The sequence below is a fragment of the Tenrec ecaudatus genome, chromosome 15 (assembly GCF_050624435.1).
Source record: "Tenrec ecaudatus isolate mTenEca1 chromosome 15, mTenEca1.hap1, whole genome shotgun sequence".
Lineage (NCBI taxonomy): Eukaryota > Metazoa > Chordata > Mammalia > Afrosoricida > Tenrecidae > Tenrec > Tenrec ecaudatus.
The window spans coordinates 110,055,347-110,074,931 of NC_134544.1; the positions used below are offsets into that span (position 1 = coordinate 110,055,347).

At 42.7% G+C, this 19,585-nt stretch overlaps 1 protein-coding gene across 1 annotated transcript in view; it reads right to left on the reverse strand.

Annotated features, from left to right (window-relative positions):
• DNAJC3 (DnaJ heat shock protein family (Hsp40) member C3) overlaps nt 1-15,801 on the reverse strand; it is a 73,204-nt gene extending 57,403 nt beyond the window's left edge. Inside the window, exon 1 of the mRNA XM_075533117.1 lies at nt 15,588-15,801. Coding sequence (XP_075389232.1) covers nt 15,588-15,669 — 82 coding nt within the window. The 5' untranslated portion in view covers nt 15,670-15,801. The remainder of the gene's footprint in view (nt 1-15,587) is intronic.
• Between the last annotated feature and the right edge of the window lie 3,784 nt (nt 15,802-19,585).

A 19,585-nucleotide genomic window follows, 5' to 3' on the forward strand; every position in this document is an offset into this window, starting at 1 on the left:
AGGGGTGAGGGTTGGGAGTTAGGGAGGGTGAGGGGATTTCAGGAACGAACAATGAAGGTGGGAAAGGATAAGGAAGGAGCAATAGAACTGATCTCAATTACACATCATTTTAAAGGTGATTTAACCATGCAGGTAAAAATGTTCTAAAATTGACTGTAGTAATAATTGTACAATTCTTTATATGATTGAACAATTGAACTATTGAATTGTATATGTGGATTAGGTGCCAATAAAATGCAAAAAAAAGGGCAGGGAGGTGGCAAGGAAAAGTAAAATTGAAATGGACTTGGAGTCTTCAATGATAAACAAGTTCATCTAAAAAATTATATATGTATATTGATAATATATATTTGTGTTTATTTTATTTAAATTTGATCTATAGTTATCTGGCTCACTCATCAACTCAGATGAGAAAAGTCATATAAGCTGAAAATAACCTACAGACAGTAAGAATAATGGACAAACAGCACTTCCTATTACAGAGTACATTCTACTCTAAAATATAGCCATAAAAACCTAACTAGTCAAAATAACTGAACCAGTTGATAAAACAAAACAGAAGTTGCCGAATACAATAGTAGTGAAAATACTTAACAAAACTAGGAATTCACTCCGGATAGGGCATGATATGACAAAATAACAATCTACAAATTATCAAGGGCTGATGAGAGAGGGGGGAGCGGGGAGGGGGAAAGAGGACCTGATGCAAAGGGCTTAAGTGGAGAGCAAAGGCTTTGAAAATGATTAGGGCAAAGAATGTACGGATGTGCTTTATACAATTAGTGTATGTATATGTATGGATTGTGATAAGAGTTGTATGAGCCCCTAATAAAATGTAAAAAATAAAACAAAAATACCAACAAAACAAAACTAGGAATTCTTTGCTAAATGGAATCTCCCTTTCAAGAACATTACACAGGTCTACTCGTAGGATGACTGTAACAGTTTTGTATTTCTTCTCCTTGCTTATTGAATATATATGTGTGTCAGTCTGGGCTGACTACAGAAACAAATCCAGAGACATTCATATATGTGTATGAGAGAACTTTGTCATGAAGCAATGCTGCCTCAATAAAACATCCCAGCCCAGTCCAGATCAATTCTGTAAGTTCAATATTTGCCCATAAGTCAGATATTAACCCAGGAATTCCTCTTGAGACTCGTGCAGCACATGCAATGACACCGAATATGGGAAGATCACCAGCCAGTAACAGTGGAAGCCTCTCAGGCCTGGTGCAGGTCTCCACATGGCTCCTCCAGCTCGAGGGCTCTGGCTGTCATCAGCATGGTCCCATGTGGCTTGTCAACAGGAATGGTGAAGCAGTGCGAAAGTGTCCCACCCACCTCCAGGGAGGCAGAAAGGAATTCCCAGAATCTTCAGGAGAAGGCCATGCCCACACAGAGGCCTCATTGGCTGTGATCTGATTGACAGGCTAGACTCCACCCCTTTGCTCAAGTTGACAGATTATTAAACTATCACAATGTTTATTTGTATGTAGGAGGGTAAATTACAAAGTATTGTTACAAAACAATAAAAATAAACAAAAACATTGCAATGTGAAGTTATTGTTTCTCAACACACCTTCCACCTCCAGTGCTTTGGACTTAGAGTCCCTAGTGGCCAGCCACTCACCTGCAGACATTTGAATTCATCTACCCCTGCAGCTACCATACTGTGTTCTTCCTAGTCAGAAAAAGGCACGTCTAGAACTATGTGAGCCATTTTCTTGATATAAATCTCTCTCTATATGTGCACATAGCAGCATCACAGGTTTTGTCTCTCTTGAGAACCCAGTTTAACACACCACATTATTTTCAATGACCTCATATGCATGCGAAAACCTGCCATTTTGGTCACCAAAAGCAACTGGGTTCTTTTGTTTGGGTTTGTTTTTTTTAATACAGCAAAAAGCTAAATGAAATTCACGGTATCTAATAATGTGCCTATTAAACAATATGTTTTTTTTTTCAGCTTTGGTGTTCCTAATATACAGTTTCTAGCAGAGTAACTGTAGAGTCTTAGTACCTTAACTGCTATTATCTCACTTCCTCACTCTCTGTTGGACTCCTCTGTACAAGGAAGGAAGAATAATAAAGAGTAAATCCCCAAAAGAACTCACTGCCGACAAATTGACTGTAAAGAGGTAACTCAACTTGGTAAACCTGAAAATCTTAGTGCTCTATAGAGCAGTAATTGTTTCAGCTATTGATTTTAAAACACTAAGCCTTTTTAAGAAGGAGACCTGGTGGCTCCTTAGTGAAGCATTTCACTTCTAAATAAAACATCGGTGGATCAAACACACCAGGCACTTAGCAGGAGAAAGAGGAATACATCTGCTTCTGTAAAGATCTGCAGCCTTAGAAACTGTATAGGACAGTTTCACTCTGTCCCATGGGGTTACCAAGAGTTGGAATAGACTTGGACAGCAATGGGGTTTTTTGAGTTTGTTTTTGTTCTAGCCTGTGTAAAGAGTGTGTTGTGTTTTCACTCAAAACTAACTGCCATTCATACACCCGTCTACAGGGGGAAGAACAACAAAAAACATGGGGGAAGGGAGACAGCAGTTGGTGTAAGAGATGAAAATAATAGCAGTGTACAATCTATCGGGGGTTGTGGGGGGGGAGGGAAAAAAAGAGCTGGTACCGAGGGCTCAACAGAAAGTAAATGTCTCGAAGAGAATGAAGGCAACATAGGTACAAACATGCCTGATTCAATTGATGTATGGATTGTGATGAGAGTTGTATGAGTTCCCAGTAAAATTATTTAAGAAAAAAAAAACTGCCATTGATTGATTTTAACTCTTCATGACAGTAGGACAAAGTAGGACTGCCTGGTGTGTTGCTGAGACTAACTCCTTACTAGAGTAGAAAGCCTCATCTTTCTCCCTCAGAGTAGCTGGTGGTTTCGAACTGATGACCTTGAGGTTAGAAGTCCAAAGCACAGCCCACTCCGCCATGGGGTATCTTATTTTTATTTTAAGGTTTTTAGTATCCATGAAACCAAATATTAACCATAAAAAGCCCAAACCATAAATGCCTGAGAGAAACTGTCCTACAGCAAAGTTGATCTGATCCTACTTGAAAAGGATAGTTGTCAAATTATTACTTCCTAATTTAAATGTCAAAAGTCTCATGACTGCAGGTAAATAAAGGGCCAAATTATGAGTAGCCAGGCCAGAAGTAACCTACTCATAGGAAGTGATCAATCACTCAAACCAAAGAGCCAGTCACTGCTGCAAGCTGATTCTGACTCACAGCTACCCTAAAGGACAGTGTGAAACTGCCCCTGTCAGTTTCCTAGACTGTTACATCTTTACAGGAGCAGAAAGCCTCATCTCTCTCCCAAGGACTTGCTGGTGGTTCTTAACCTGAAGGTTTGGAGCCTGACATTTAACACTCTACCCCGCCAGGGCTATCACATAAGATTTAGGGTCTTCCCTCTTTATAAGCCTTCTGGATTCAAAATGGTTTCCCTATAAGAAATCTGAATAACTCCTAAGAATAAAGATTAAGTTCAAATTTGGGTGAGTTTTGATTTTGTGTGTGTGTGTGTGTTTACAGTTGGTAGCATGTGGAAGAAATCAGCTGAGAGTTTTGAATGGGCTAGGAATGCACTTTCTGTCACATTTGAATCAATGCAGATAGACTGCTGCTCTGTAAACTCACCATGCAATATAATTAGAAAACGAAGAATGACGAGGGCAACGAATGTATAAGGGTGCTTTACTCAATTGATGTATGTATGGATTGTGATAAGAGTTGTATGAGCCCCAATAAAAAGATTTATTACATTTTTAAATAATATTCAAAGAGCAGTTCTAGTCAATTCTATGCCATATCTAAATATATAACCTACTTTATACAATGAAGATTTTGGGAAACAATTTGTTTCACTTAACAAATATTACTGAATAAATGGACAAAAGGGCTGCCAATAGTTTGTGGAAAATGGAACTTTTCCACAAACTTCTGGAAGCCCCTTTGTATATTGGGGGAAAGCATACAAGAACACAGAAATGAATAAAGGAGTCTCTCTCTCCCAAACGAATTTGTCTCCAGGATTCTCGTGACTACTCTCTGAAGCGGCTTGTGCTGTTCATCTCTCCATCTCAACAGAAACCACTCCGCTGGTGGATGAGGAAAGAATCCTATCCTCACTCTCATGTTGCTCCTGATGGAGCTGAAAAAAACCCATCTTTTCTAGCTGGGTCTGAGATGAAGCTGCAGAAAGTAATAAACCCTACTATGAGAGAAAGTCTGCTAGCATTTGGATTAGAGTTTAAATTCTGAGCACCTGGTTTACAGAAAGCTACAGATTTAAATGAAAGCCAAAAATCGATTTGCAGAATCTCTAAAAGGGAGTAACACTGCCAGAAACACACCGCTCTCATAAGCTGTTCACTCGCTGCTCCAGCCTGGGGAAATGCAATGAAGAGCAAGAGAAATAATGAAAAACAAAATCCAAACAGTGAAGACACAAGAGAATCTCACAAAGCCACGGTTCATTAGACTAAAGTGACACACTATCTAAGGAAAGAGAAAGGGTAATTTACAAATATAGATAAAAGGGTAGGGAAACCGCGTGTAGGGAAATTATGCGTAGGGAAAGAAACCAGTACAAGTGCATAGGGTCTAGAAAAGACCAAGCTCAATGCATGGAACCTACAAGAGCCTCCAGTAACATAAGGGACGAGAGAAACCCAAACTCATTGCCATCAAGTCAACCAACTCATAGCGACCCAGAGGGCAGAACAAAACTGCCTCTGAGGAGGGTGTGTTCGTCTGGGTAGATTAAAGAAACAAATCCAAGGAGACCCATTTGTGTATAAGTAAGAGTTTTATATACAAGAGCAATTGAATATTGAGAAAATACCCCAGCCCAGTCCAGATCAAGTCCGTAAATCCAATATTAGCCCTATGACTGATACAAATCAACCACAGCAGACAACCTATGATTTAATCTACATGACAATACTACCCAGAAAATCAATCCAGATATAGAAGTATCCAAAGTAAAAAAAAAAGCTACAAGATTTAAAGTAGAGTGAAAGTTGATGGTGCCCGGCTCCAAAAGATGTAGATAGAGTCTGGGGTCTTATAGGCTTGAAGATAAACAAGCGGCCATCTAACTGAGAAACAGCAAAGCTCACATGGAACAAGCACACCAGCCTGTGAGATCACAAGGCATCGAAGGGATCAGGTATCAGGCATCAAAGACCAAAATAACCACTGCATTGTGAATGAGGGGGAGTGCAGAGTGGGGACCCAGGGCCCATCTGTGGGCAATTGGACATCCCCTTGCAGAAGAGTCACGGGAGGAGACAAGCCAGTCAGGGTACAGTGTAGCAATAATGAAACATACAATCTTCCTCTAGTTCTTGAATGCTTCCTCCCCACACCCTGACGATCATGATTCCAATCCTACCTTACAAATCCGCCTGGACCAGAGGATGTACACTGGTACAGATAGGAACTGGAAACACAGGGAATCCAGGGCGTATGATCCCTTCAGGACCAGTGATGAGAGTGGTGATACCAAGAGGGTGAAGGGAAGGTGATTGAGAAAGGTAGAACACATTACAAGGAGCTATATATAACCTCCTCCCTGGGGGATGGACAGCAGATGGTGTAAGATATGACAAAACAACAATAATTTATAAATTATCAAGGGTTCATGAGCGGAGAGTGGAGCGGGGACGGGGAAGGAGGGAGAAAATGAGGAGCTGATACCAAGGGTTCAAGTAGAAAGCAAATGTTTTGAGAATGATGAGGGAAGCAAATGTACGAAAGTGCTTGACACGATGGATGGATGTGCGGATTGTGATGAGTTATACAAGCCCCCAATAAAATGATTTATTAAAAAAATTTAAATTAGAGAACAAGAGATAGCAACTTGTAAAGAACAATTATAAAGTAAAAACAGGGAATGGTGTAGTTACAGAAATTCCAATTAAGAGGAAGTTACACTGATTTCAAGATAGAGCAAACTCTTTTAAGCTTGGGAAGAAATTAATAAAAACAAGGTAACCAGAAAGAAAATAATAGTAACCTTCTTTTTTTAAAAAAAAAAACTATTTTATTGGATACTCGTGTACATCCTCTGGTCTAGCCGGATTTGTAAGGTAGAACTGGGATCATGATAGTGGAGAGGAGGAAGCATTTAAGAACTAGAGGAAAGTTGTGTTTCATCATTGCTACACTGCAGATAAAGGAATATCCAGTTGCCTGCAGATGGGACTTTGGGCCCCCAATCTGCACTCCCCCTCATTTACAATAATATGATTTTTTTATTCTTTGATGCCTGATAACTGATTCCATCAACACCTCATGATCACACAGGCTGGGGTTCTTCTTCCATGTGGGTTTTGTTGCTTCTCAACTAGATGGTCGCTTGTTTACCTTCAAGTCTTTAAGACCCCAGACGCTATGTCTCTGATAGCTGGGCACCATCAGCTTTCCTCACATTTGCTTATGCACGCATTTGTCTTCAGCAATCTTGTCGGGAAGGTGAGCATCATGGAATGCCAATTTAATAGAACAAGTATTCTTGCATTGAGGGGGTACTTGAATAGAGGCCCAATGTCCATTTGCTGCCTTAATACTAAACCTATAAATATATGCACGTAGATCTATTTCCCCGTCATCTTATATAAATATATTTACATATGTACATGCCTGTATTTAGAACTCTATAAATGCCCTTTGCCTCCTAGCTCTTTCCTCTATTTCCTTTCACTTTCCTCTTGTCCCACTATCATGCTCAACCTTCATTTGGGTTTCAGTAATTCCTCTCAGTTACACTGCCTTTGATCAGTCCCTATCAGGCCTCTCACATCCTCCTTGCCACTGATTTTGGATTACTTGTTGTTCCCTTGTCCCTGGGATGGTTAATACCACCTCCTTTTCCCCACTTCCCCATCTCCTATCCCCACCCCACCCACACCCCCACCCCGAGCCATGGGCCGCCGTTGTTTTCTCCTCCACACTGTTCATCCAGCCTATCTAGCCTAGATAGACCTGCCGAGATAATAATGTGCACAAAAAACAAGACATAGTGAAACAAAGTGACAAAAGAAAACAAAACAATGACAACAAAAAACAACGACCTAAATAAATAAATTAAATTAAAAAAAGAAAAACCTGTAAATAGGTCAAGGTCTGTTTGTTGACCTCAAGGAGTGTCCTACAGTCGAGTCCAATGGAGTGCCAAGTGCTTACCCCAAAGTCTACCCTTGGTACTCCCTTAGGACCTCCCTGCTCTGCGCCCCACGGCTGCTCTGCCATACTCCCTTAGTGTTTTGTCTCAGTGTGGTGGGGTCAGACCGGGCCAATTCCGACACTGAGTCTCCAGTTTTGTCCCTGTACAGTCATGGGTCAGCGAGGGATATCGTGTCTCGTAGTTGGCTCAGCCATATGGTGTATACTGTGCATTGGCTGTTCTGAGGGGGGATATCGTCCTCCAGGCCTGGTGAGCCAGGATGTGCTCCACTCTGTCTTCCTCCCCCTTCATTTGCTCCCAGGTGCTTCCTCCCCCTTCATTGCTCCCAGGTGATCAGACATGTCCCTCTCCCTGAGCTGCAGCTTCAATGCTGTCCTCTAAAGTAAATTCTTCTAGGGGGAGAGGCAGGAAAATAATAATCTCCATTTCATCACAATAAAAAGTAGAAAATCATAAAGATGTACTAAACAGTAAAACATAAGCAGCAAAGAAATTCTTTTTGAAACCACACACAAAATGAACTCAACACAGAAATGTAGAAGCAAAAAACATATGCTGTATATACTCGTGTAAAAGCCGAGTTTCTCAGAACATTTTTTATGCCGTTTTTGTGGTAAAATTCGGTGCCACGACTTATATTTGGGTTGGTTTATGCTCGAGTAGAATAAATTTGTACCTATTCATAATTACACTGAATGTACATGGATTAAGTGTGCCAATCATGAGACAGAAAGTAGTAAACAGGTATAAAACTCAAATATCAATGTTATCTATAGGAAACACACCTTAGACCAAAGACAACACTAAACAAAAAATATATACACCAAGCTAATGCCAATCAAAAAAGAGCAGGATTGGCAGTATTAATCTCTGAAATAATAGATTTTAAGGCAAAAATCAGCTTAAAAGGACAAGGTTAAACATATGCAGCTAAAGGATTGATTGAGACTGGAATCTTCCTTGATCACTGGTAGGGCTGTAAAATGGTGCACTTGCTGTAATTCCTCAAAAAGTTTAACAGAATTACCACATGAGCTAATTAATCTACTCCTGGATATAGACCCAAAGAACCAAAAACAGGAATACAAGCAGATACTTGTACCCCCATGTTTACACCAGCATTATTCACAATACCCAAAAGGTGGGCATAACCAAAATGTTCACCAACCGAGTAGGTAAACAAAATGTGGTACATGCATAAAATGGAATATTAGTCATAAACAGAAATGAAGTTCTAACTCATGCTACCACAACAGGGATAAATCTTGAAAATACACTGAGTGAAGTCAGTCAGCCACTGTGCTATTTAGGTTTATTGTGCCAACCTGGCCGATAGGAACATCCACTGGGATTAATCAGGTCGTAATATGATTGTAGGACAAAGAGGTAAGTTGCTCTGCAATGCCCTCCCGCCTCTCTTGCTCTTTGGTGATTGGACCAGCATGCTGCTGCTTGAGCTAGTTCTCTGCCTCAACTTGTGAGCTACACTACCTTTCGGCATTGCACTATGTGGATCTTGTTGCTAGAGCTTGAGGCCCCTTTGAAACCAGCTTCGCCATACTGCGGGTGCATACATCGCTTGAGCTTGAGGCTGGTGGAGTTCAATATCCCATTCAGGCCTGTCATCTTACATTGCTGGAGTTCAATATCCCATCCAGGCCTGCTTCGCTAAGCTCCCGAGCTACAGTCTGTTGGTAACCCATCCTGCTGTTTGCTGCCTGCTGGCAGACTCTGCCTGCCTTGTCTGAGGGAGAACTCTGCTGTCTGCTTCCTTGACCTTGGACTTTCAGTATATTAACTGTCCCACATAAGTGAGTTGAACTGAGTCCGCTGCACTGCTGTGTAGACTCATTAGCTGTTATGTACCTTCTCACTGTATAAACCTATTCTCTGATATACATATAATCATAAATGCCCTGGTTTTGTTTCTCTAGAGAACCCTACCTAACACAGCCACCTTCTTCTAAATCCATTTTCCATCCTGCTGCCAAAATGCATTCCCAAGAGCAATCCTGCAGTGTTTTCACAGCGCCAACTGGGTGGGTAAAATTGGTTTCCATCTAAAGATAAGCGCCCTTCATGAACCTTGGTGATAGAAATGATGCTGGAAGATCACATAAAAGAATTTTCAAAACCAAAGGCTTCTTCATTGCAAATACCTTTTCCAAAAACATAAATGGCAACTATATATGTGGACCTTACTGGATGCAATACATAGGAATCAAAGGAACTACATCTGTAGTAACAGGTGATGGGAAGCTCACTGTCACTAGTCAGAACAGGGCCCGGGGCCAATGGTGGAACAGACCATCAAATAACAGTAACACAAGTTTGAGCTGAAGCTGAAGAAAATGAAAGCAAGTACACAAGAGCCATGAACATTAAAAGGCCATCTGCAGAACAGACTGGAAGCACTGAACACCAATGACCCAAAGACAAGACGAGTTGTGAGATGACATCCAGGGTAAGCACAAGGCGAGCAAAGGTCATTTAAAGACAGGGAAGATAGAAAGGTACAAAGTAAACGTCAGAAGAGACTCCGACACTTGCTGTTAAATGTACTGCATTAAATGAAAGAAGTTGTGACGTAAAAGAGCTGCACAGATTTCAAATATCAGCTCAAGAAGACAAAGTAAAATATTACAATGAAGTGTACAAAGGTCTGGAATTAGAAAACTAACAGAGAAAAGAACAGCCATTTTGTGTCCGTGTGGGAAGAATGAAAGAAAATCCAAGACAGGAGTTAACCATGCGGAAGGCCCCTACGGGCAAAGTATTGCCAATACAGGAAGCATACACAACAAGACAGAAAGAATATACAGTCACTGAATGAAAAAAGATTTAGTTGACATTCAAACACTGCTGGAGGAAGTACATGATTAAGAACCTATGGAATTAAGGGAAGAGATTTAAGCTTCACTAAAAACACTAGCAAAAAACAAGATTGTAGAACGTGTCAACAAACAGATGGAGCACTGAAAACGCTTATCTGTCGAAGACAAAGAAATGTAAAAGACAGTTATGTGGCTAACCAAGCTAAAGAGACCCGTATGTATACGCATCCCAAAGATGATCCAGCAGAATGCAGAAATATCTGAGCATTAGTGTCACATGACGTAAAATTCTGCTTGAGAGAATTCAATGAGTTGCAGCAGTATATTGTCAGGGAATCCAAAGATGTGGAAGAAGGGATCTCATTGCTAATCTTGATCTTGGCTGAAAGAGAATACCAGAAATACGCTTTCCTGTGTTTTATTGACTATGCAAAAGCATTCAACTGTGTGGATCAAAACAAATCTGGGGAATGCCAGAACACCAAGTTGTGCTTTTGCAGAACCTGTGCATTGACCAAGGAGCCGTGATTCAATAAGTGTGTGGTTTAAAATCAGGAAGGAATCCTTTCAGCTACTTATTCAATCTGTACGATGAACAAATAATCGAAGAAACTAGGCTACGTAAGAAAGAACATGGCACTAGAATCAGAGGAAGGGTCGCTAACACCTATGATATGCAGATGATACGACAATCCTGCTTGCTGTAAGTGAGGAGGGCTTGGAGCCTTTGCTGATGAAGTGTGGAGTACATCTCAACATTAAAAAAGGTAAAGAAAATCCTCACACCTGGGCCAATAAGCAACGTCATCATACACAGAAAATCCTGAAGCTGTAAAGGATTTCGTTTCACTTGGATCTACAATCAGTACCTGTAGAAGCAGCAGTCAAGAAATAAGGACATGCTGCATTGGGTAAATCTGCTTCTCACAATCTCTTTAAAGTGTTAATGAGCCTGCCTGCAGCTCTATCCATGGCTCTACTATATAGCTAAATATTAATTATTAACTTAAACGTGATCAATAAAAACTCCCTGCATGTCTCAGCAAAAAAAAAAAAGTGTTAATGAGCAAAGATGCCATTTTGAGGCCTAAGGTGCACAAAAACCAAGATGCATCTGAAAGTTGGACAATAAATAAGGAAGACAGAAGGACTGATGTTTTTTTGAATAGTGGCGTTGGTAAAGAATAATGAATATACCATGGACTGCCCCCAAAACAAACAAATCTGTCTTGGATGACGTAGTCAGGATGTTACTCCAATGCATATTTCATGGTAAGATTTTATCTCATGTACTTTGGACATGTTATCAGGAGGGGCCAGTCCCTGGAGAAGGACATCATACTTGGTAAAACAGAAAGGCAGCCCCCCAAAAAAGACCCTCAACGAGATGGAATGACTAGTAGTTCAACAAATAGCTCAAACAGTAATGACTGTGAAGATGGTACAGGACCAGGCAGTGTTTCATTCTGCTGTACATCTGGTCACTGTGCGTCAGAACTCACTCAAAGGCACTCAACAACAACAATCAAAGAAGACCAGCAAAACACTTATCCATAATTAACGAACTTTACATGGGAAAATAAAGCCCAATTACAACAAAACAACTCCTCTCCTACGGGCACACTGTCAGCAAATGCTAACTTAGTCAAATGAACTGGAACTTGACATTACTATTAACTATAAACCTAAAAATTAAAAAAAAAAACAACTTCCACTGAGTCCATTTAACTCATAGTGGCCCTACAGGGCAGAGTCAAACAGCTCCACAGGATTTCCACGCTTGTAAAATCTTTCTGGGAGTGGCCAGCCTTCTCTCACCTGGTAGTGTCTGATAGGTTCCAACTGCTGACCTGGCTATTAGCAGTCCAACACTGAACCCACAGTGCCACCAGGGCTCCCTATTAAAAGAACTCAAAATAGTTCTGGAAGAAATCTGAACCCCTCCTAGATTTAGTTTGTAAAAATTACGTAGTCAGTTTTCCCCACTACGTTTTTCTTTCCATATTTACTAACCTCAAGCAAATCAGAGAGAAGACAGGTCAATACTTTTAGTAGGTTAGGTTCAAATAAAAATTTCACAGTCTTCTTTACTTACACACTTTCAAATACTCTTTTCCCTGTGGTGAAAGAGTTTCAACTCAGCTCATTGTAAAAGAAAACTTGAGTCTAGATAGTATGTTAAGAAGAACAACTAAGATAAAAGCCTGTTAACAGAATTGAAAAGGTTTGATTCCCAAGTGGGGTTCCTATTCAAGTCACAAAACACCATTAGCAAAGAATTAAAATAGCGCCCATATGGGTAACTTAAGAACACTAAAGCAGATACTACTGAAGTTTTGGGTTTTTTCTGCTCCCAAACCTCTATTTCTAGTCTAGAGCTTTGGGCTTCTCTCTTTCAAAGGCACACTCAAGCTTGAGCACTCAGCCTGCCAGGGAATCTTCTTCCTACGCATTACTGCAAAGAGCCCTGGTGGTATAGTGGTTACGTGTTAAGCTGCTAACCACGAGGTCAATGGTTCAAAAACATCAAGGAGAAAGGTGAGGCTTTCTCCTCCTATCTACAGTTTGGGACATCCATAAGTGCAGTTCTAGTCTGTCTTCCAAGTTTGGGGTCTGTTGGAATGGACTCAATGACAGTGAGTTGAATGATTCATTACTGAGAGTTAACAAAATATTGCTGATTTTCCTCAGCTGGTACCTAACATCGAGCTGGTTCCTAACACCTAACAGCTGGTACCTACAAATCATCGAGCTGATTATGTTGCTGCTGACCAGTTAGCTAACTACTCTTGTATTCGTACTGACACAAAGTGAACTTCAGTGTCGAACACCTTGAGTGCAAACGCTGGCTATTAAGAGCTATGTGACCCTGACCAAGCTAATTAAAGTATAGTTTCAGCTCCCTTGCCTGTGAAATGGGAATAACACGTCTTTCCATGAACCAAAAAGAAAGCTTTCAGAAAGGGGCCTAGCACAGTCCTGCCACATGACCTCACCAACCATCCCTGTGGAGCCGATTCCCACTCCTAGCGACTCCATACATGATTTCCAAGGATGTAACTCTACCGTAGAGAAGCCCCTCGAGGAGAAGGACTGACACAGTGGCTGCAACAATGGGCTCAAGCTTAGGAACAATTGTGAAGATGGCACAGAACTGACCAGTTTTAAGTTCTGTTGTACATAATGTCGCTATGGGTCAAAACTGCCACAATGGCACCTAACAACTCTTTCCTGGAGAAGACAGCCTCATCTTTCTCCCTGGGAACAGCGGGTGGGCTTGAAACACCAACCTTGCAGTCAGCGCCCAATGCTTACCTGGCAGTGCCACCCAGGCAGCCCTTCAGTAAAGTGAGCTTCCCCACCCCCCACTCCCCCGCTTTCTTCCCTATGCCGTATACCAAGTTCCTACAACTTTACACACAGGGAATACTCCTAAAAAGATGGCACTTTTGGCACTCCTGAGAAATGTCACCAATGCCTCCTATACAGAAAAGCTCTCCAGTGACACCTTCAATGTTATGGAAAATCCACACAAAGGAAATGAAAAATTCGTCGAGGTCAGTATACTGAAAAGGTGGCCCACACGCTAGTGGAGAATGCAATCATACAAATGTGTGCACTTTTGTAACTTAATAAAAAAAATTGTAAGGCTTTAAATGAAACAGCCAACTTTCACTCTGTGTCCAAAATTGGTATCACTAATGGTAAGTAAAAGTCCTGGGGATTCCTCGAGGCTAGACACTGGCCTGTTAACCACAGGTCAGTGGTTCAAACCCACCAGATGCTCCAAGAGGGAATGATGAGGCTGTCCACTCCCGTGCAGATTTCATCTGGTAACTCCTATATGGTGTCCCTATGAGTTAGAATAGACATGATGGCAGTGGGTTTGGTTTTAATGGTGCACAGTGGTTGAAGTGTCCAGCTCTTAGAAAAAGGTCAGAGGTCTGAACTCACCAGCAGCTCAGCAAGGGAAAGATGTGAGGATAGTGGGCTTTCATACAGATCACAGCCCCTGGAAATCCTATGGAGCAGGTCTGTCTGCTCTGTCCTGGAAGCTGGAGATGAGTGGTGGGGGCAATTTAAGAGTGCGAGAGAACAAGAACATATGACCCACACTTAAGTGGTCTTTAGATCTAAACTCATTTCCTGAGGTTTTTCTGGGGCAGCCTGTCTGTCAAGTTCACCTTCTCACTGCTGGCAAGCCATGGGTTTCCACTTTATTCAGAAAATTGTCATCACCCAGGAACTAAGAACAGGTCACCACCATGAATGAGACCTAAAAATTGGGAAATGTTAAGTTAAAAAAAGGTTGAAAACTTTGAGATTTTACTCTGGCAATTTCCAACGTTGGTCCCTTGCTGCCTGAGCCTAATATTAAAATGTTTCATTTGATCTCCTAATAGTCCTTTTTTTATTGGAAGGGAGAAAGGAAGAGACAGGATGGGGCAGTGAAAATAGATGAATGCATGTGATATGCCATTATGTTCGAATATGTCACACAGTAACCGAGCTAAAAGCATTAAAACTGAATTCCCAGCTTTGATTCTTACACTTCCTTGCTTACAACTACGATTCCACAACCCTCAGTTTTGGCTGTTCTGTGTGGAGCGGCGCACATTCGAATCTGTAAAACCCCACAATGAAATCGAAGCGTCCAAGGTTTTTGTTATGGGGTCTGATTTGAGAGGAAGGAATCCTGGTGGCCTAGTGGTTACCCCTTGGGCTGCGTTCCCAAGAGCAGCAGTTCAAAAGCACCAGGCTGTCCTCAGGAGAAACACGGGGCTTTCTAATCCCGCGAACAGTTACGGTCTCAGAAACACACAGGGGCAGTTCGACCCTGTCCCACAGGGTCGCTGTGAGTCGGAATCGACCCGATGGCACGGAGTTTGATTTGAGAGGATTCGGAAACGTATAGCCAGACAAAAGTGAGTGACACATGTTGGGCGCTGTAAAATCACAAACTTAACTGTCTGGATCCTTCAGGAGCCTGAATTCCAACACCATCTCCTTCAAGGAACCAACCTAGCAACTTCTAGACGTTGCCCAGCGCACAGCGAAGCGATGGTTCCTCGCATTTGGAACCGTCGCTCCTGTCCCCTCCACTTCCCCCGGCCGGACAGACACCCCCAGAAACTAACTCCACCGCGAAAGGCACCTCCCCTTTTGGCCACCTTGACCTCCGTCCGCCGCCGGGCACGGCAGACCGACGACGGTCCCAGTAGCCGAGCCTAGTGCCCAGGCCAACGCCGGCGGACCCAGTCCGCGCCGCCCGGGGCGCCTGCAGACCCGCTCCCCACTCTGAACCCTCGATCCCAGCTCCGCGGCCCGCGGGTCCCCTCACCCCCTTTCCCCAACAACCCGGAACCAAGTGCCGGCCCCCGCCCTGAGGCGGGCTCCGGCCTACGCCCGGCCGCGGGCTCCTCGGCTCGCGCCCCACAGCCCGACGGCCGGAGAGCCGCGCCGGGCGCCGGCGGGCACGCACAGGAGGCCCTCGCCGGACGCCGGCTCGTCCGGCCACAGCGAGGGAGGCTCACCTTCGTACTGCAAATCCACCAGGACCAGCAGGAAGGGGAACACCGAGCCCAGCCGGCTGGTCACGGAGCCGGGGGCCACCATATCCGAGGGCGCGGGAGGTGAAGAAGGGGAAGGGCGCGGGGCTGACGGGCTCCCGCCGGCGCTATAGACGCAGCTGCGCTGCCCGCTGTCGCTTCTGGCTCTCGGGCCTCAGCCGCCGCTGGCGCGGATCGGAGGAAGGCGGCGGTGGGCGGGGCCAGAGCGACGCCACGCCCCTGAACTCCACCGTCCAATAGCTTTCTTCCTGGACGCTCTCCCACTGGGAGCTCCTGGGTCGTGGTTCGCGCTGATAGGCTGTGCAGGCCTCCGCCCCGCCCCGTCTCTGATAGGGTAACGTGGAAGCACGAGACGGCGCTGCGTCCGTCCGTCGTGGAGCTGTCAGAGAGCTCCAAACGGCCGCGGCGGAGAGAGGCGTGGGGAGTCGGGGCGGCGGCGTGCAGTCCGCATGCGCAGGCTCTGAAAGCTCGGTCGGCCGCACTCGGTGCCCTCAGTCGGCTTGGGACGCCTAGGGGCGGGGTACGAGGTGTCTGGGGATCCTAATAGGCCAGGTCTGGAGAGTGAGGCCAGCGCCACCGGAATGCGAAGACCCAGGGCGGGTTTTCAAGCGCCTAGAACTGAGCTCTCGGCATGGCCTAGTGAACTCGGGAAATCGCCAGGCCTTGGGACGTCTTGCTAAGCGAATGAAGGGTGAGCTGCAAACGGCCTCCACACGCTGGAGCTGAGTAAAGTAGGGTGGTCTGACGGAAGGAGAAGTAGTTCGGGCACAACTAAAGGGAAGTACACATTGTTGATTTAAGATTCCCAGGATTTGGAAGCGCAGCAGGTGCACATTCCACCCCACCCCCGTCCAGGAGAGAGCAAAGCTGGGGAAGAAGCCAGTTATGTATTTCAGCTAAAGCGAGACCCGACGGAACGCAACTACATCTTTTGAGGAGAGAAACTCAAGAGCTTCTACAAGATAAAATTCAAGGTCTTCAATTCAGTCTTGAAAGGTTGCTTGTGACCACTTCCTACCTGGCGTACCCAGAACGACCCAACATGTACATTATATACCAGCCACGCGTGAAATGAAAGAGTAGTGTTTTTTTTGTGTGAAGCTTTGTGAAATGCATGTTTATTTTACCAAGGAATATGTATCTTGCTAAGAAGCCCTGGTGGTGTAGTGGTTATGTGTTGAGCTGTTAGTCTCATGGTGTGCAGTTCAAAACCACCAGCTGCTCTGAGGGAGAAAGACGGGGCTTTCTATTCACTTCAAGAGTTACACTCGAGTCCCTAATAAAATGCTTTTTGTTTTTTTGTTTTTTAAAAAAGAGTTACACTTGGAATCCCACAGGGTCAGAGTCACTAGTTGGCAATGAGTTTGCTGTTTTTTAATTATGCATTTGCTATTCATGAACTTTAAAGAGACTCATAAATTTGCAATTTTCTAAAGAAGGAAAAAAAACAAACCCAATGCCAACTAGTTGGTTCCAACCCTTAGTAATCTTTCAGGACAGAATAGAACTTCCCCTTTAGATGTGACCAGAAAGTCTCATCATTCATGGCCCCGCAGTTAGCAGGCTCACCCTAACTCACTACACTACCAAGGCTCCTTGAAGAGCAGAGGACCATGAGAGAAGTAAGACTTCTGTTTCTAAAGGGGAGAGAGAGGAGGCTGATAATATAACGGAAATAACAGCGGTTTCACTTGAAACCATTATGCTGAATGAATTAAATCAATCCCAAAAGAACAAATACTATAGGAGGGGACTTTTAAAAGTTTGTGGGAAACAGACATGAAAGATAATTTTTTTCAAGAATGTTTAGATGCCCCCTCATGTGATTCCTCATACATGAATTAGGGATGTATACAGAACAGAATTTATGAATGATTTACAGGGTTGAGGGCTGAGGAGGAAAAAGGAAATCTTGCTGAGGGGGGGTCTGTCTATCAATGGTGTCTATCAATACATAGAATAAGTGGAAAACTGTAGTGATGTTTGCACAACATGATGAATGCAACTAAGGTCATTGAGTTGTATAATTGCCCTTGAACCACCCAAGGACACAGAGAGGCCTGGCAATCAGATCCTGCAAAATTTTACTCCAAAAAACCATATGGTACAGTTCTGCCCTGGGTACAGTTCTGCCCTGTAACATACAGAGCTGCCATGAGTCAGAAATAACCCAATGCCATTGGTTTGGGGGTTTGGTTTTTTAATATGTATTTTCACCACAATAAAACAATTAATAGAGAATGAAGGAAATTTTGCACATACAGAAGAAAGCAGAGGGTTCAGATGCAGGGATTGTCATTTTATACCAGTGACTGTAATCTAAATTATCAAGATCCTTGTAAAATGTTTCATATATATGAACTTTATTATATATATAAAACTTGCTATAAGAAGAGAAAAATATTGAGAATTCTCTTGGGAAATCCTTAAGATTCCATTTCTGAGGGGCATATTAAGTAAGTGTCACAAAGTTAAACTCAAAACTCACTGCTATTGAGTGATCCCAACTCACAACTACCCTATAGCATCCTTTGTGAGGCTAAATTTTTAGGGGAGCAGACAGCCTCCTCCTCCTGTATCACAAGGTTAATAATGTGAAAATTTGGTAGGTCATTTAAAGCCCCTGGCTATGTTAAGAAAGACATCATTTAAATGAAATAATGTCCACGGCAGTCAATAAAATGCTGACTATCATAAGGAAAGAAAATCTTAGCTAAATTACAGTACTCCTGGCCTATGATTCATCATCATAAGGGTGCCTGTGAATGGTCTTAGGAAAAAAGTAACTGAAGAATTTCTAAGGTTGAAAATTAAAAATCATTAAGGAAATGACCAACTTCTACATTATAGAAAACAAGTCCAGTTATATAACTTGAATCCTGTAGTATTAGAAAAAAAAAATTTTTAATTTTAGAAAAAAGTTTACAAAGTATCCATTAAAAGGAGTAATTATATACTCTGGTTTCTCTTCAAATCGTATAAATCTTTCATCTTTTACTAAAAGGGGTAATTGTACAACAGAAGGAAACAAACATATAAAGCTAAAATTGTTTATATATTTATAATACTTAGAAATTCTTTAAGCATGTTCTTCTGGGCATGGTTTTCACTTGCTTGTTCTCACCAATAAAACCAAAAATCCTCCCTTCCACTGGTCTCCAGGCTCTCCTGGGTGCTGAGCTCAAGCCATCCCCCTACCCAACCTCCACCCTGGTCACAGCCACCTGCCTCCACATTCAGATGTCCCTTTCCTGCCCTGTCCTCTCAGCTGCAGTCGAAGGCTTTAACTTGCACACTCTGTGCGCCTGTTGGCATCGTTGTATATTGAATCTGAATAAATCAAGTTGGTTCCACACCTCCCCCAACAACAACAAAAATCCTACAATAACTGTAGGAAAAATTACTATGGTTGTTGTTTCCATTTTTCAGCATGTATTTATTCAATCCTTTTTTAAACTAAACTTGGAAGTTTTATACTTCAAAAAAAAAGAAAGCTCTATAATTCATAGTACTTATTGGTAAGAGTGTGGTATGAGTTAGAACCATCCCAACTGCACCTAATAACAACATTAATTATAATAGGAGGTCTGGTGGTATCATGGGTTACACATCAGGCTGCTAACCACAAAGTCAGGAGTTCAAAACTCCCAGCAGCTCTTATAGAAAGGCTTTCTACTCCCCATAAAGATGTACAGTCTAGGAAATCCTCAGGGGCAATTCTATTCTGTCCTATAGGGACTCTATTAACCAGAATCAACCAGTGAGTTTGGCTTGTTAATTATATTAGCAGAAATCTTAAAACAGTGATTGAATATGCAAACAAATTATAGTACATGCAAAATGACTCAAACCTTAAAAAGGAAATGCATTCCCAACAAGGTGATTCCAACTCTTGGTAAACTCGTGTTATAGAGCATAACTGCCCTATAGCAAGTTCTTGACTATAATCTTAATGGAAACAA